Source organism: Cyanistes caeruleus, chromosome Z (genome assembly GCF_971803275.1).
Source record: "Cyanistes caeruleus chromosome Z, bCyaCae1.hap1.1, whole genome shotgun sequence".
In the NCBI taxonomy this organism is placed as follows: domain Eukaryota; kingdom Metazoa; phylum Chordata; class Aves; order Passeriformes; family Paridae; genus Cyanistes; species Cyanistes caeruleus.
In genome coordinates this window covers 21,838,309-21,853,539 of record NC_141732.1, presented here as the reverse complement: position 1 = coordinate 21,853,539, position 15,231 = coordinate 21,838,309, and the positions used below count along the sequence as shown (strand labels likewise).

The 15,231-nt window shown below is 44.5% G+C and overlaps 1 protein-coding gene and 1 long non-coding RNA gene across 7 annotated transcripts; one reads left to right on the top strand and one right to left on the bottom strand.

Moving 5' to 3' along the window:
- Positions 1-562: 562 nt before the first annotated feature.
- Positions 563-5,788, bottom strand: LOC147648204 (uncharacterized). The gene is made up of 2 exons (XR_015280699.1): positions 4,180-5,788; positions 563-2,618 (listed from the first exon to the last, which is right to left on the bottom strand). It is a non-coding gene; the product is annotated as an uncharacterized LOC147648204 (long non-coding RNA).
- On the top strand, positions 4,512-11,927 carry LOC147648203 (uncharacterized). Of its 6 annotated transcripts, none has more exons than XM_023944856.2 (3): positions 4,512-4,747; positions 9,771-9,839; positions 10,553-11,927. In XM_023944856.2, exon 3 carries the CDS (start codon positions 10,587-10,589, stop codon positions 11,865-11,867), a length of 1,281 nt encoding a protein of 426 aa, XP_023800624.2. In that variant the 5' UTR covers positions 4,512-4,747; positions 9,771-9,839; positions 10,553-10,586; the 3' UTR covers positions 11,868-11,927. The 6 variants fall into 6 exon arrangements, with proteins under 6 accessions (XP_023800624.2, XP_023800623.2, XP_023800626.2 ...); XM_023944855.2 differs by having other exon boundaries at positions 10,519-11,927; XM_023944858.2 differs by having other exon boundaries at positions 9,771-9,847.
- The last annotated feature ends 3,304 nt before the right edge of the window (positions 11,928-15,231 follow it).

Below are 15,231 nucleotides of genomic sequence, written 5' to 3'. Positions count from 1 at the left end.
CACAACCAGTGTGGTTGGGAAGCTAGTAACCTAACTATCCAATCCCTGGTCATTGTCAAGGATCTATAAATACTGAAACAACAGAATAAATCTCTCTCTTTTTCTATCACACATTGAGCTGTTTGTGTGAATCATTTTGTGTCCAACAGCGACACCTAACTTCTTCCATGACACCTGAGGGACAAAAGAAGCAAAGCAAATGCATTTCCGGCAGTATTGCAGTACGCAGCTCCTTCTTGAGCACGTGGGTGCCTGCAGACGTTGGCTGTGACTCCGCTGGGAGCCCAAGCTCCCTTTGGGTCAGGGAGGTGTTGGCTTATCTCCTGACGCCAAGCTCCTCTCTTCCCGCGTGCCGTTTCTCTGGGAGATCAAGGCCAGAGAACACCCAGAGGAGCTGTCCACTGATTGTCGGGCTGCCTCCATTTTGTTGTGTTGGAGCTCGGGCAGCATCCTTTTGTCCAGTGCTCTGCAATGCACTATAGATATCAATCCCAAAGATGGCTGTCCAACAAAACAAAAATGCTACAAGAAGTTACGAAAGAAAGGCCTTGAATAACCATGGTTCATATATTTTCTTCACCAAAACTTTATTCATGTCACTTTGGTTTGCCAAGTTTAGCTTATTACACCTGGACCTCCCTTTTGATGTGAACTTGGAGGCCTTGTCTGGGAATGGTTCTCTATGCCCTCTATCTTAGTCAAGGCTTGCAGCTGCTGCAGTCTTTTGGTGATGGTACAGTATTTTAGGGAAATGATAGTGTGGCATTCTTAATTACCATCCTATCTCTCATGTGCTGCTGATTATATTAATTATCTTGGTCATTTCTGCTCAGTGTGAGTTTATTGCTTTACCACATGTGTTGTTTTACTTTAATGTTACCTGCATGTCCAATAATACATGTTATTTGAAAAAAAACTACAAAGAAGTAGGAATATGGCTCTTTAAAAAATGTTTAAATAATGCAATATTTACACTAGAAATTTTAAAAGCAGATCATCATATTTTATCCCCAGCACAGTGATGCTGCTCTGAGGATTTGTTTATGCAGAACCAATTTCTGAAGCCTTTTACATAAGGATCCCAAACTGAGTCTGCACTGGCATGCCCTAGCTGCTTTACTAACCTAGGGAGAAGCTATGCATGTGTTATATTCCAAACAAGTCTAAAGGGGTTATCTGGGGTTACCTGCACATCTGGACAAATATCAATTGCCTCCATGAAAATGAGACCCAATGAGAAGAAAAATGACCTAATCACCATCCAGCCATCATGGCCAAGACAGCAACAGAAGTAAGACTGCCAGGACATGTCTGTGTCTAGAGACTTACAGATTCAGCCTGCCAAGAGAAGCCTTATGACCTACTGCACTCACCATCATAGTAATGTGTTCCTACCAACCTTCTTCAGTTTTTCCCTGTTTCAAGCTTTCAGAAAGACATTTAGTAATGTCAAAGTCAACACTTCCAGCTAGGGGACTTCCTCCTGCCTAAACAGCATAGCCCCTGAACTCCAGCCAGTAGTTGGAGCAGTAGTTATTTATTTCCACTTCCTAGGAGACCTTGGACATTACCTTTTTGTTCTCCTATACTGCAAGACTCTTTGTCAGTGACATGATTGTATTTGATGAGGTTTTTATTGACTGTGATCTGTATTCCATGTGTCTTATCCTGTATCTAACAGACGACCAGTAATTGTCTTAATAAGATCATGACCTTACAGGTGGAAACTGTTTTAACATCAGGATACACAAACCCTTTGCATAAAAAAAAAAAAGGCAGGGGGAACTGTCACATATAGGTAAAACCTCACAAAAGAAAGGCCTTGTAAAATTGTGATTCAGGCTTTGTTACTTCAACTAGCCTTGTTGCTTTGGCTAAGTATAGCTAACAGCTAGCCTGTTAAGTTCCTGTGAGAAAATAATTTTTACAATGAGAATTAGTTTGTTTATCAGTCTATTCCTGTGGGAACTGATTGCACCTGTGAAGAGAAAGATTTTTACCTGTGAGAACTTGTTCCTTATCCAGGAGATAAATATGTAAGCATTGATAGAGAGAAAAGTTTTGATTGACATGTAGACTTGCCATTACCAACCAATGAACTGAGTTACTAACTAATTAGAATTAAACATAAACTCTGATAACAGTATAAATATAAGCTGTGTGCAGTAACGATTCAGCTATGATGGAAGAAGAAACAGGTGTCTCTGTCTCTACTGTGACAGAAAACCACATTTGAACAGTCAAAATCTGCAGTCTCACAGACATATGCCCAGTTCCATGTTCCCTGGAAGATTCCTTGCAGACATTTGGATTGCCACAGCCCAATGAAAAGGAGACACCTTTGTTCTCTTCTCTTGCAAACTCCCAAGTTTAGCCCAGGAGATATCTTGAAAGCAAAGGTAATGGGTAGAAGAGGGGAAAAAGTGCATGCAGCTCCTCCAAAAATCAACTCTGTTCACCCATGGAATAATGATTCCAGGCTTAGCTTGCTTTCCTGGTGACTCAGGACAGACACATCCTCTGCTGGTGGACATCACAGTGTCTTTGAGGAGCATTCCACTGGGTTCTTCACACTTTGGATTCACAGCATTGGATTGCATTTCTACCAGGATGAACACCTGAAGAGAGCATGTGAATAGGAAATAGGTTTGCCTTAGCATCCCAAGACATGCCAGGTATTTTTAGTTGTGAGCAGAGTTTTCACAAGTAATGGTGACTTGAAGACATCCCAGGGTTAGATTACCCATTCTGAGTCACAGCAGTGCAGAGCGACTTTTCAACCCAACTCTTTCAAAATGAGGAATTACCAACCCAAATGGATTATCTCAAACTTCTACATATTTACCTCTGCTTTGCAAGCAGAGTTTCCGTAAAGCTTTTTGATCAACACACACATCCTCTCATTTCCCCTACTTTGGCCTTAAACATTAAAGTATACCACCTGGTTTTGAAATGCAATTCAAATGCAACTGTTCCTGCTCCTTTGTATAATTTTTCTTGCATGAGGTAGAAATACTCAGTTATGCTCGTTATAGCATACTTGTTATTGTTGGACTGAAAAGAGACCACAGGAACTTCTCCCAGCAGTAGAAAGTATGTAGAATAGCATTATAAAGATGCTCTGGCTATATTTATGCTTTATATATAACTTTATTATATTTTTACTTTAGAATGTTACCTAGTAGGACTTCAGCTCAATTCAGCAATTTCTTTTCAGCAGTTTAGTTTTCATGTAAGACTGGACAAGGAAAGCAATCACTTAGGAAAATGAGTTTTCCAGTACATGTGCAATAATCTTACATCTGGCTTATTTTTGAAAAGGTCTGAAATGGCTCCATCTCATTTACTAAGCCCACAAGAAACTTAGTTTTTCTTGAAAAAAAATTAATCTGATTGATTAAATTACAAAAGGCCTCTGAAACACTACTCCAAGGTACTACATACTTCCAGGACCAATGGTAGATCCCTGCTTTAGATGGATTCCTCAAAATTAAAATAGAGTATCTTGGGGACTCTGGAGTTCAACTCCAGAGATATCATAGTCAACAGTCACAGCTTGAAATATAGCTCCCATCAGTTACAAAATAAAATAAAAGTCTTCCATGTATGTATAATTCAAAGATGAGAAGGAAGGGAGGAAATGTGCAGGAAGATTCTGAGAGGAGGAAAAAAAATAATACTACTTATCCTTGTCCATTATTCTACCTGAGTGAACTCCTTGCTTTTAAATAATAAGGGTTATATTACAAAATTATCAGCCAAATTTAAAAGGTTAACTTAACAGCTTAATGTTCCTTCCTTCCCATACCACTGCTCTGGGTATGGGGAACATTGTCACTTGTTTCTAATGCAATAGAGGAATATATTACTTCAAGTGGATTCTGCCCAAGAATACACTGTGGGGTATTCTAATTAGTAATTAAAGTTGCAAGAACCGAGAACTTTGTCAGAAGTTCTATTTTTTCCATAGTTTTTGATTCTTGATCCAAACATTCCTTTGACAAGCCAGATTGTACCTGGGATTAATTTCTCAAATACACTCATGTTTCAATATGTCCAACTCTCTCAGCTGCTGAGGGTTAGACATTTATACATTTACTCAGACCCCAGTGCTGGAGGACTACCCTGAGGCACCTTCTATAAGACCTGGGAAGATGTCTGAGTGACCAAAAAGCTTACTCTATTCCATATCTGTGTCCAAATACTGTTTCTGTGTGTTTAAGGCCTGGTGGCACAGGCAGAGCCAGAACTGCAGGGCAGGTGGAGGTGATGCTGCTCCCTTTAAAAAGGTTGGAGTACCCGGGCAGAGTGCATATTTTGCCTTTTGGCTTGCTCTCTTGCCTTTTGCCTCACTTGTTTCTTGGCTTTTGCCTTAGAACTGAGGGATCTGGGCAGAGGCTTCCCTTTTTGGCCTTCTTTAGCCTGATGTCATATTGCCAAAGGCAGAGGGGTGTTTAGGGCAGGCTTTTCTGGGCTCACAACAATAGCAACTTGGCAAAGCTGCATCTCCCAACCAGAAACTGTTTCACAGTGACCTTTTCAAACCCTATAGTGAATCTTGAACCAGCCAGGGGCCCAGCCACCCCATGTCAGTGTTAACAGACAGCTTCTTCCCCCCAGCCACAGGCACAGCACAGGGGACAGCAGCACCAGCTGGTGGAGTCCGTTAGGTGGCAGGAGGAAGCAGCTAGTGGCAGTGCTGACCCCACACATGATGGCTCTTCTCATCTGCCACTAGAACTGCTCTGTAAGTTCCAGCACTCCTGGGGGGGTTTGCTGCCACTCTTTCCCTTTATCTCTCAGAGTGTATGGCCACCTATAAATGCCACTGTATTGAGAGGAAGGTCAGACGCCATTTTCCCTTTGTCTCCCTGTGTCAGGCGCCATCTTGGAAGGGGTATTTCCACCATTTTGGGCTTCTTCTTTTTCTGGGGGGGGCTTGTGAGATTTAGCAATTTGATATCTAGTGATTATTTACTGGGGATTTTTGCCTGTTTCAGTTTTGCTTGTCAGTAAACTGCTATTTTTTCACTTATATCCACTTGTATTTAGTGTCTTCTTATTGGTGGAAAGGGACTGTTTAAAACAAAGGGGGAGAGCTCATTTTAGACTGTTCTCCTTTAAATTTCTTTAGGTAAAGTCAATTCCTGAGGATGCTGTGGACTTCAGGGCCCCAGGTTTCATCACTTCATCTGAAGTGATGAAGAGTGTCCCTGAGGGCTGCAGAGCTCAGGCAGGTCCTGCCCTGGGCTCTTGTTGGACTGAAGAGAATCCTGAGGACTAGGGGCCCGTCTCGTTTGAGTGTGGCAGGCCCTGGCCTGTCTGGGAGTGGAGGGGCTTTGGCTACAACCCTAGGCAGAGGGGTCTGCCGCCACTGCCCTCCTCGGCTCCTACTGGGGCTAGTCTCACTCTGTGAGGACAGGCACTGATGGTGGGGAACTGCAGCTTCCCCATCAGGTCAGCCTCTGATGTATCAGATTCCACCTCCATGTTGGAGCTTGTAGAGTTGCTGGCAGAAATTCCCTTGTAGGAGCTGCTGGAGCTGGAGCTGGCAGACCTGGTGCTGGCTGAAGGCATGTGGGTTTCCTCCTCATCAGCATGGGAGTGCAGCAGCCTCTCAGCTTCCTCGCTGCACTGGAATTGATGACATTGATGGAGCCGTGAACAGTTGTGCAGTGCCTTCCCTGAGGCTGTTCTGCAGCCTCAGGACCAAAGTCTGACACATCCAGACACAGACACAGAGATCATTCAGGGTGCTGCTCTCTGCAGCCTGTACCAGCCACCACCTGCTCTGGAATATTCTCTGCAGCCTTTGGCAGAGCCAGGGCAGCACGGGGTGCAGGAGACACTGTTGTCATTGGGAAAGTTCTGCCCATACCTCAGGCAGGATGTCACCCATGCCCACTGAGATATGGATAGTGTCTCCCTGTGGAGAAGATGGAGGGGACAACACGGGGTAATTGCAGCCATTTTTCCCCCCTCACTGGGGCCACTGTCAACTGTCCAGGAGTTCCTCCTGCCTGGCTGCCAGCTTCTGGAGACTCTCTGGAGAGAGTGATGACACACTGTAGATAGTCCCATTCACTCTGTTCAGAGAACCCAATAGATCTTATCAGTGTTCTGCAGAGTGGGCGCAATGGATTTCTTAGTGTCCATCACAGGATATAGCCCAGGCAGAACTGGTGGTGATAGGGCAGAGCAGAAGCTGTGTCATTCTGAGTGCCCTGGCAGATAGAATGTGATAGTTTGGCATTTAGGAAAAAAAGTGGGAAATACTCCAGTTTGTTTTCATGGCCATTTCTGTGCCATGCAGCATGCTGAGGGGAGCTGAGGACCAAAAGCTGCTCCCCCTTGTTGGTGTCACACAGGCCAGTGTGTGACTGTATGAGAGCCCTCCTGATTGTCCCAGGCAAGGGAAGAAGAAACACCCAGCCCTGTCAAGAAGGAAACCATCTGGGGTGCCTGAACCCAATCATCCATCCCACTCTAGAGGGGTGTTTTCCTGCACAGCCAGCCTTCACTGCTGCAAATATCTGTGGTACCCCAGTGACTAAGCCAGGCAAGGCCAGTACTGATGGCTGCAGGATGAGCACCAAAAGCTGCCAAAGGCAGCCCCCAGTACACCACCCAGCACTGCGAGAAGCCTGGCTAGACCTTCCAGACCTTGCTCAGCAGGAGTCGAGCCTGGAGCCAAACTGAATTCAGTTCTGTCAGTGCACAAATACATTTAATGAGAGATGTGATGTCACAATCCGTCCCCTAATGATGTTACAATCTGACACTTGGGATGTCACCTTCTACTGCTCAGTGATGACATCATGGGATGCTCCTCCCTATAGATGCATGGTGCCAGGAGAAAAATTAAGGACCAACTGTTGACTGATGGTCACCTTATCAACTAGATGATGACACCAAGTGCCACATCCAGCTGTTTCTTGAACACCCTCAGGGACAGTGACTCCACCATCATCCTGGGCAGTCTGTCCCAATGTTTAACAACCATTTCCATTGAGAAATTCTTCTTGAACTTACCCTGAAACAGCTTGATGCTATGTCTTCTGGTCTGTCACTGGTACCCTGGGGAAGAACTCAGCCCCACTTTGCTACAGTCTCCTTTCAGTTAGTTGTAGAGAGTGATAAAGTCTCTTAACACTTTATCATGTCAGGCTAACACAGCAGCCTTCTACAACACGATGACTGCATCAGTGGAAAAAAGAGAAGTCACAGAAGTCATCTACCTGGACTTTTGTTAGGACATTGACACAGTCCTCTGCAGTATTCTTGCAGCTAAATTGGAGACACATGAGTTTAATTAATGAAGTAGTCAATGTAAAAGTAATTGGCTGGATGGCCACATTGAAAGAGTTACAGTCAATGTCTCAATGTTCAAGTGGAAATCAGTAGCGTGATCTATATTCCTGTGAACAAGAAATAGGAAAATAAGGAACATCCAGGACTCACTTGAAAATGTTAGAAAGAACCACTCTCTTAAAGCATGAAGTATTGATTTAGAATTTGCTCTTGTCCTCAGCTTTCCAAATCACAAAATTTCTTGAGATTTAGGATTTGCACTCTACTAGCGTAAAAGAGAGTTGTAATACTAGCCTTTGAAAATGTAAAATCCAGTCCCTCACAAATTCTGTAGAGGTAACTGCCCTGACCTGGTAAAGGGCCTCCACTTACAACATCTAAACTTTTACAGCAGAAGGTTGAAAATCTGTTTTCCATAAGCTCCTAAATTATTGCTAATCTCTCTAATTACTCTCTAGTTGCTAATGTCAGTTGCTTCCTACCTGCCTAGTACAGAAAAATTAAACCACAAAAACCCCATAATTCATTGTTCTGCTGTTACATGGCTCCCAGCAGAAGGGCATAAACTAGTGTTTATTTAGCCTGGGAATAAAAGTTCTACCATTTGTATAAACAGGCAGATGTCTTTTTAGGCACAAAGTTGTTCTACAAAGCAAATTTTAAGGATCTATGTCAAAATCAGCCAAAGCAGAAGTTAACGTATACAGATCGTAGATATAGAAAAATTGTGTTAAATTAAATTTATTTTTTTTTTATTTGGGGGTTTTTAAAAAACATTTCTGAGAAAGAGTAAAGCTACTTTACATCACAGAACAACTGAACTTGAGGTTAAAACCAAATGTGAAAAAGATAGCTTATACCGAACTTTCATTCTGATCAAAAGGAATTTAGAATGGTTTATACAGCAGTTAAGTAGAATTTCAATATCTGATTAGCATCAAGACTGCATGTTCATCTCAAAAGGAAAATTTGTAATTGAATTTGTTTGAAAAGTACTGAAACACATGACTTTGGAATGGTGTGAGTGACTATATCTGTCATACCCATTTGGAAATGGGATCTCTCCCTAATGAACACCCCATAATATGGAACACCTTGGGAGGCCAAGACTAATTTTTTTTCCATCCAAAATTAAACATTTATTTGGATTGCCCCAAATATTTCAAGGTTTAAACAAAATTCCTTTTTACTTCAGAGGAAGTGCAGAAGAATGGTTGTGACTCCCTTCTGAGGGAAAGAAAGGGTCCAATATGCCAACTGGACCCATCCCACAGGGAATCAGAGGTATCTGGATGTGCCACTTGGGGATACAGTGTAGGAGCGGTTATAGTGGTGCTCTGTTGATGATTAGACTAGATGACCTTGAAAGTATCATTTAACCTTGATGATTCTGTATAATTCTGTGTGATTTATCAGAAAGCTGCATTTTTAATCAGAAAAAACACCACTGAGAAATACTTCAGCTGTTACAGCACAACTTTGATCTTCTCAAGTAGAGCATTGTTATGGAGTTCAGGCTAAGAATGAGAGCATTTGAGCTTTTCTTGCTAGGGCCAGCAGAGAGCACGGGGTCAGTTGGTATCACAGCAGAACTGGGCACTGGAGTGGGTCACTCTCTCCTCTAGTTTCTGGCACTTTGCTTTTTCCTGGGGTGATAGTGACAGCTACCCTCTGCACTGTCCATTTGCTCCCATTCTTCCCTGTGTAAGGCTACTGGCCAGGTGAACTCGCCTCCTCTGGGAACATGTTCTTGCCATCCAGGGAAATACTTTGGGCTGAGTCCTATCTACAGGTGTCTCTATCAGAATAACCCTGTGGGCTAACAGCACCCCACCTGATCAGTAAAGCCGACAAGGGTCAATGGCCATGAGGATACAGCACAGCAGTCGGGCCTGTTTAGTTATGGTGTTTGCTGCTTGCTAAAAAATAGTTGCAAAGCTACAACTTTTCCAGTGTTTCCCATACACTAGCATTCTCTGTGTTCAGAGCTACCTGTGGCAGGTATTTTGAAGAAATATCAGAAAAAAACATGACATGCTTAATGTGGCTTTTCCTTTCCTTCTTTAACTGCCTTTTATATTTTTTCCTGCTCTCTAAAGTGTATCAACCACTATATAAGCTGAATGTGTCTGAAAACACTTTCCAGAGTTTCAGAGAATATTGTGTTTAAACCTTTTTTCCATGTTTTGGGTTTTTATAATTTTGGTTGGTTTTAGGTTTGGTTTTGCTTTGGTTTAATTTTGGGGTTTTTTTCATTTATTTGAAATATACCAGCAGTATGAACAGTGCTTTCGGTATTACCTACTTTTCCTATTCATAATCTGTTATATCTTTCCCTTTCTTCCTCCTCTCCTCTTAAAATACTCATTTTTACATTAATGCATAGGGGCTGCTTTTTTCCCCCTTGCTTAAACTGAATTCTAACTGCATTAAGGAAATTTTACTGTCTGATCTTTTAGGGGCTACCTTTGGCAGTCAGACTCCCACCACCAGAGACCTTAATTTCTGGAATCAAGGACCCTTTGCTGGTAAGAAGGTATTCTACTCAGCACTATTGGAGTTTTCCTCATCTTGCATGAGGAATGCCTAGCCAATTTTTCACTCATGACTCCTCTATAAGCATGACTGGTGTTTTTTCAGAACTTGTTCTGTCTGTGTGAGAAAGCACTACTACTACTATTCTGACGGGACTTGCAGGGCTGGGGAGAGTCCAAGGGCAGAGGGCCTCCTCTTTGGGGGATTACTGGGACACCCATGGAGTGCAACTTATGACATGCTGTCATGTTGGTATTAGTATCATGGAGGTGGACCTATTGTGATGTTACAGGGTAATGGAAGCAGATCACTGGTAGTGTTCTGTGACACCACCATGTTGGATTGTCTCATTGCGTCCCATATTGTGTATATTTGGAAGCTACTAGAGCCTGGCTTAGTCTGGATTATGCCTGGACTTCTGTTGAACACGTCCATGAGGTCTGCAGGGTCAAGCCAGGCTTTTCCAGTGCTGCCATTGGCAGCTTTCAGTACCCATCCAGGTACCCTCAATAGTGTTTCTCCACCCTTGCCAGGCTCAGGCAGCTGAGCACTGCAGAGGTGAGTTGTGGAGGGAATGTTCCCCTGGGGTGGCCACAGAATGAGTGCTCAGTCCTGGAGGACTGGGAGGGTCCTTCTTGAGGGACCTAAGCATTTCTTCCTCTCCCTCCCCAGGACGACTAATGACCATGGCATCTCCATTTTGCAGTGTGTGACATCTTTTTGGAGTGCCAGCGCCAGCAATGGGGAGCATCTTCTCATTCTTAACACAATCCAGACCACCAAAAGGCATAGACAGGGCCACAGAAACAGAGTGGAACTGTCCCATCTGCCGTGATGCTCGAGATGACCTTGCTTATGTGGTGCCTTGTCTCCATCAGTTCTGCCTGGCCTGCATTATGCGTTGGGCAGAGATGCAGAGGGTGTGCCCACTCTGCAGAGAAGTGATAGAGGCTGTCAGATTTTCTGTGCAGACAGACAGCTATATAGACTGTGTCTTCACAAGTTCTGAAGAGTCAGCAAATGGCAGCACCAGGACAGCAATAACTCTAGGACAGCTGGTTAAAAACAGCCCCTTTGTGCAGTCCCCTTCACGTACTCCACGGGGGATACTATCCATAGCAGAGCATGGGGGCACAGGAACACAGCCCGTGGGTGGCCTCCCACCTAGAGCGTGGGCAGAACTTTTCCAAAGAGATGAGCATCTACTTGATCCTGTGGTGCCCTGGCTGCGCCAGGAGCTGGAGGCAAAGTATGGGACTAGGTGGTGGATGGCAAGGATTGCAGAGAGCATCATCCTGCATGCCGTGTCCATCTGTGGTCCAGCTAGGAATGTCTTGGCCCACGTGCTGGAGGACTTCCTTGAGGAACATACAGAACCTCTAATCGATGGCGTCATCAGCATCATTGTGAATGAGTGCACACAAGAGGCCCAAAGGTTGCTACACTCCCGTGCTGTCTCAGAGAACAATCCTGTGTCCCTCTCTAGCAGACTTCAGATGGAAAATACTGCTCCCCACCCAACCCCTGCCAGCACCTCTGCAGCCTCCAGTGAGGAGCTCCAACCTCAGAGCACATCAGAAACTGTCCTCCACACCCTCCATCCATCTACCCCCATCCCTGCAGAGCAGGAGGAGCTGGGGGAGGAGGCAGTAGTAGAGGAACCTGCCAGGGAGGAGGACAACAGCACTGTGGCCATCTCCACCGGCCCTCAGGAGGATAATATTGCCCCACAGGCAACCCCTACCAGAAACTCTGCAGGGTCCAGCATGGAGCAACCCAGCATATCAGAGGCTGTCCTCCACACCCTCCACCCATCGGCTCCTGTCCCTGCAGAGCAGGAGGAGCTGGAGCCAGCAGCAGTGTCAGATCCCTCTGCCCAAGATGACAGGCAAAGCCTCTTCACTCCCAGCCAGGGTAGGGACCCCTTGCCCAGGAGGCCTCAGCGTTCCACAAGGAGGAGGGCTGCCAGCCATCTGGACTCTCCCCAACCTTGCAAGAGGCCGCCTGATCAGCAGCAGTAGCAGGGCAGCAGTAAGCCTTTATTAAAGAAAAAAGAAATAAATTTCTATATCCCTGGTAAAGTCTCTAGGTGCTGCTTTCTCTCCCTTCTATCTTTCCCTGATTCTGCACACCCACATCAGCCAAGGGCCCTGGAGATCTCGGATATTGGGAGTACCTCCTCTCACAGGAATTCCTACTGCAGCCACAGCAATTGAAATGTTTCCAAAAAAAGTCAGGAAAAGGAGTATTGCATTTGCAAAGAAGAATGTTCAAAATCAAGGCTGCTTGTGCCTATGCCCAGGTGGCATGACCGTGCTGCTCCCTGCATTGCATTTCCATGTGCAACTGAGGGGACAGAAGGGGGCCCTGCAGCTACCTAGTCAGAAAGGTTACTGGGAAAACAGACCATGGAGCTTCAGAGCAAAACTTCTCTGCATTCAAAGACTGCTCTGTAGGGATTACCAGAGCTCTGTAGCTGGTCATAGAATGCTCTCAGAGAAGATTTGCTCTGGCGAAAAGAGAATGGTGGTTTTGAGGCTCCTTGAAGAGCTGCACTTTTCATGGAGGAATGTTGTTCACTGAACACTCTCCTCAGTTGAGCCCCTGACTGATCCTCAAGAACTGTCCAATGACTTTCTTGGTAGATTTTTTTTTCATGTAGGAAAGAGATAAACTTTTAAAACAGAAAAAGAGAAAAAGGAATTTTTTTGCTAGGCAAATTACAGCCACAGAAGAAGAAAACTATGATCAGAATCACAGAATCATTAGGTTGGAAGAGACCTTTAAGATCATTGAGTCCACCCCATGCACTAACACCTCAGGTAAATTGTGGCTCTGAGTGCCACATCCAATCTGTTTTTAAACAGGTCCAGGGATGGTGACTCCACCACCTCCCTGGGCAGACGATTTCAGTACTTTATCACCCTTTCGGTAAAAAATCTTTTTAGGAAGGGTATAGAAGCTCTAACAGAAGCATATACAACTAAGGCAGACATGTCTAGCATGTCAATTTACTATTGTCTCCTAGGCAAAAATGATGCCTCTAATCTATTTTATGCACACAATTGAGGAACTAGAATACTCAGTTATTGGAATCTCAGGTATTGAAATACTGGCAGCTCTACAGAACGGGTTAGATTTCATAGAAACCTCATGTGCTTCAGTGAAAATCATTTAGGAAAGCAGGAAAAGGAAAGCATTCATTTTTCTCTATTGATGCAGATGGCATAAAAAGAAACACAGATGAGGCAGTAAGCTTGACATCAAGTAAGTATATTTGTCAAGAAGTGTATCCAATTCATGATAGGATGACAGCAACAAATAGAGTAACTTTTCAAGTCAATTGGGCTAGATCATGAAAGAGCTACTCCTAAACCCAGCTGTTTCCTCAGGCAGTCCATCCAGACACTGGAGAAAGATCAATGTCTTAGTGATGATGACACAAATAGACCAGAAGACACGTAAGTCTAGTCAGAGTACACAGAATTAGTAACAGTGATTGGTAGTATTAAAAGTATTGCTTCCCTCTGTTAGAGAAATTATTTTTAAAATAAACCAGGTTAAACCAGAGTAAAGAATAATATTAAAGAGTTATGTCATCAACCTGTAGAGAATGATAAAGGAGAGCAAGTCAGCATAAATCCTAAATAACTTCACTGTAGTAGAAAAGTAGGAATGGAAAACATGCTGCCTTCACTGACTGGAAATTCCAATGATTCACTTGGAGCAACTGTATGAGCAGCAATATACTTCTCCCCCTCAAGACAAATCAGTTTATTTCTTACAGTTCTGCTTTTTCTTATGTGTATATATATTCAGGCATAAGTATGTACTTTTTCCACCTGCTGAACAAGAGGCTGGAAAGCAGCACCTTGGAAAGGCACCTAGGGGTCCAGGTTGATGTTGAGTTGAACATGAGCCAGCAGTGCCCTGGCAGCCAGGAGGGCCACCATGGGGTGCATGAGGCACAGCATCGCCAGCTGGGCAAGGGAGGTGATTGTCACGCTCTACTCTGCACCGCAAATGTATTAATGTTAAACAAATGTTCAGCTGCTACAGAATGTCCAAGTAGGGACATGAGATTGGTGGTGGGCCTTAAGGAGGAGCCTTATGATGAATGGCTGAAGTCACTTGGCTTGTTTAGCCCGGAGAAAAGGAGTCTGAGGGAAGATCTGAACCCAATCTACAATTTCATTTGTGAGGGGAAGAGGAAGGCCAGGCACTGATCTCTTCTCTGTGAAGACAAGTGAAAAGGCCCAAGGGAATGGCCTGAAATTGTGTTAAGGGACATTCAGGTTATATATTAGAAAAAGATTCTTCACACAAAGGGTGTGGGCACTGGAACAGGATTCTCAGGGAAGTGGTCACAGTACCAAGCCTAAAGGAGTTCAGGGAGCATTTGGACAATATGTTTGAGCACATGGCATGACTCTTATGGATGCCCTGTGCAAGGCCAGGAGTTGGACTCAGTGATCCTTGTGGCTTCCTTCCAAAGCAGAATATGCTGTGATTCTGTAAATTTATTTTATTGGTAAGGAGTAATCCTGAATATTTTGGTTAAAAAATAAATAAGCAAACAAACCAAGAGATGTAATAAGGGTGCAACTCCAAAAGTGACTTCTTTGCCTTTCTCTGAAAAACAGCAACAGCTGTTATCTATGCCAAAGGCCCTTTTTAACATGCCTTATTTTCCCAAAGTACTGAAAGCTATTTTTTTATACATGTCAAAACCATGTCCAGAGAAGCCAAACAGGTGTAAAATTGCTTTGCCTAACCTGGACAGCAGAACGCATGGTTGAAATAAATTCCAGAGCCTCCTTCCTTGGAGTGCATCAAGTGGAGAAGGTCAGACCATGGTCATGGCAAGATTTTCCAGGTAAAACAAGGAAGAAGAATTCTGGGGGAGAGTGGGTAGAGAGAGGGGAGAGAAGAAAGATATGAAAACTGCCAGGTAAAGATTGTTCTGCTCTTGTGTCAGACAACATGTCATCGGCAAGTACCCAGGCACGCTCGTGAACATACAGGACACACGTCCTGCCATCTGCCAGACCTCCTCCTCTCATTGGGCTGGACGCCAACAACGCGAAATGCAATCCAATGGCATCCCGTACCCTCCTCCCAGTAAAGAGTTATTTTAAAACTTTAGGCTTAGTGCTCGGTAGCAACAGTGACCAGGGATAAAAGGGCAAAGAAGACGGGCAACGGAGGGAGCACAGGAGCAAGAGGAGGGGTAAACCCCACCAAAGCTGTTGCAAAACAGCTGCAGCATCAGCGGGGAGATCCGGGACAGGAAGAATGGCTCGGGGTCCGGGAGAGTCGGGGACGGCGTCCGAGCTCCGGCGAAGCACCTTGCGCCGGGCTCGGCGCCGGCTGCGGGGCTGCCCC

What these genes read in the sequence shown, in the direction of transcription:
- LOC147648203 (XM_023944856.2), top strand. Translation starts at nt 10,587, where the DNA reads ATGGGGAGCATCTTCTCATTCTTAACACAATCCAGACCACCAAAAGGC.